This window comes from Fulmarus glacialis, unplaced genomic scaffold (genome assembly GCF_000690835.1).
Source record: "Fulmarus glacialis isolate BGI_N327 unplaced genomic scaffold, ASM69083v1 scaffold15485, whole genome shotgun sequence".
NCBI lineage: Eukaryota > Metazoa > Chordata > Aves > Procellariiformes > Procellariidae > Fulmarus > Fulmarus glacialis.
In genome coordinates this window covers 4,012-4,218 of record NW_009215077.1, presented here as the reverse complement: position 1 = coordinate 4,218, position 207 = coordinate 4,012, and the positions used below count along the sequence as shown (strand labels likewise).

General features: G+C 70.0%; 1 protein-coding gene across 1 annotated transcript in view; it reads right to left on the bottom strand.

Moving 5' to 3' along the window:
* ARL11 (ADP-ribosylation factor-like 11) overlaps positions 1-207 on the bottom strand; it is a 658-nt gene that overhangs the window by 186 nt on the left and 265 nt on the right. Inside the window, 1 exon segment of the mRNA XM_009578825.1 lies at positions 2-207. This exon segment is cut by the window's right edge and continues 265 nt beyond it. Within this exon segment, the coding sequence (XP_009577120.1) occupies positions 2-207 (206 nt within the window).

The following is a 207-nucleotide window of genomic DNA, read 5'->3' as shown; positions in this document are numbered from 1 at the left end:
GGTGCCCCGCCAGCCGCCCCTGCCGCAGCCTCTCCCCCAGCTCGGTGGGAGCCAGCGCTCCCGGCACCTCCTGTTTGTTGGCCAGGAGGAGGACGGGGACGCCAGCCATGCTGGGGTGGCTCAGCGCTTCCTCCAGTGCCGCTGCTGCTTCAGGCAGCCGGGCCGTGTCTGTGCTGTCGAGCACAAAGACGAGGGTGTTGGTGTCCT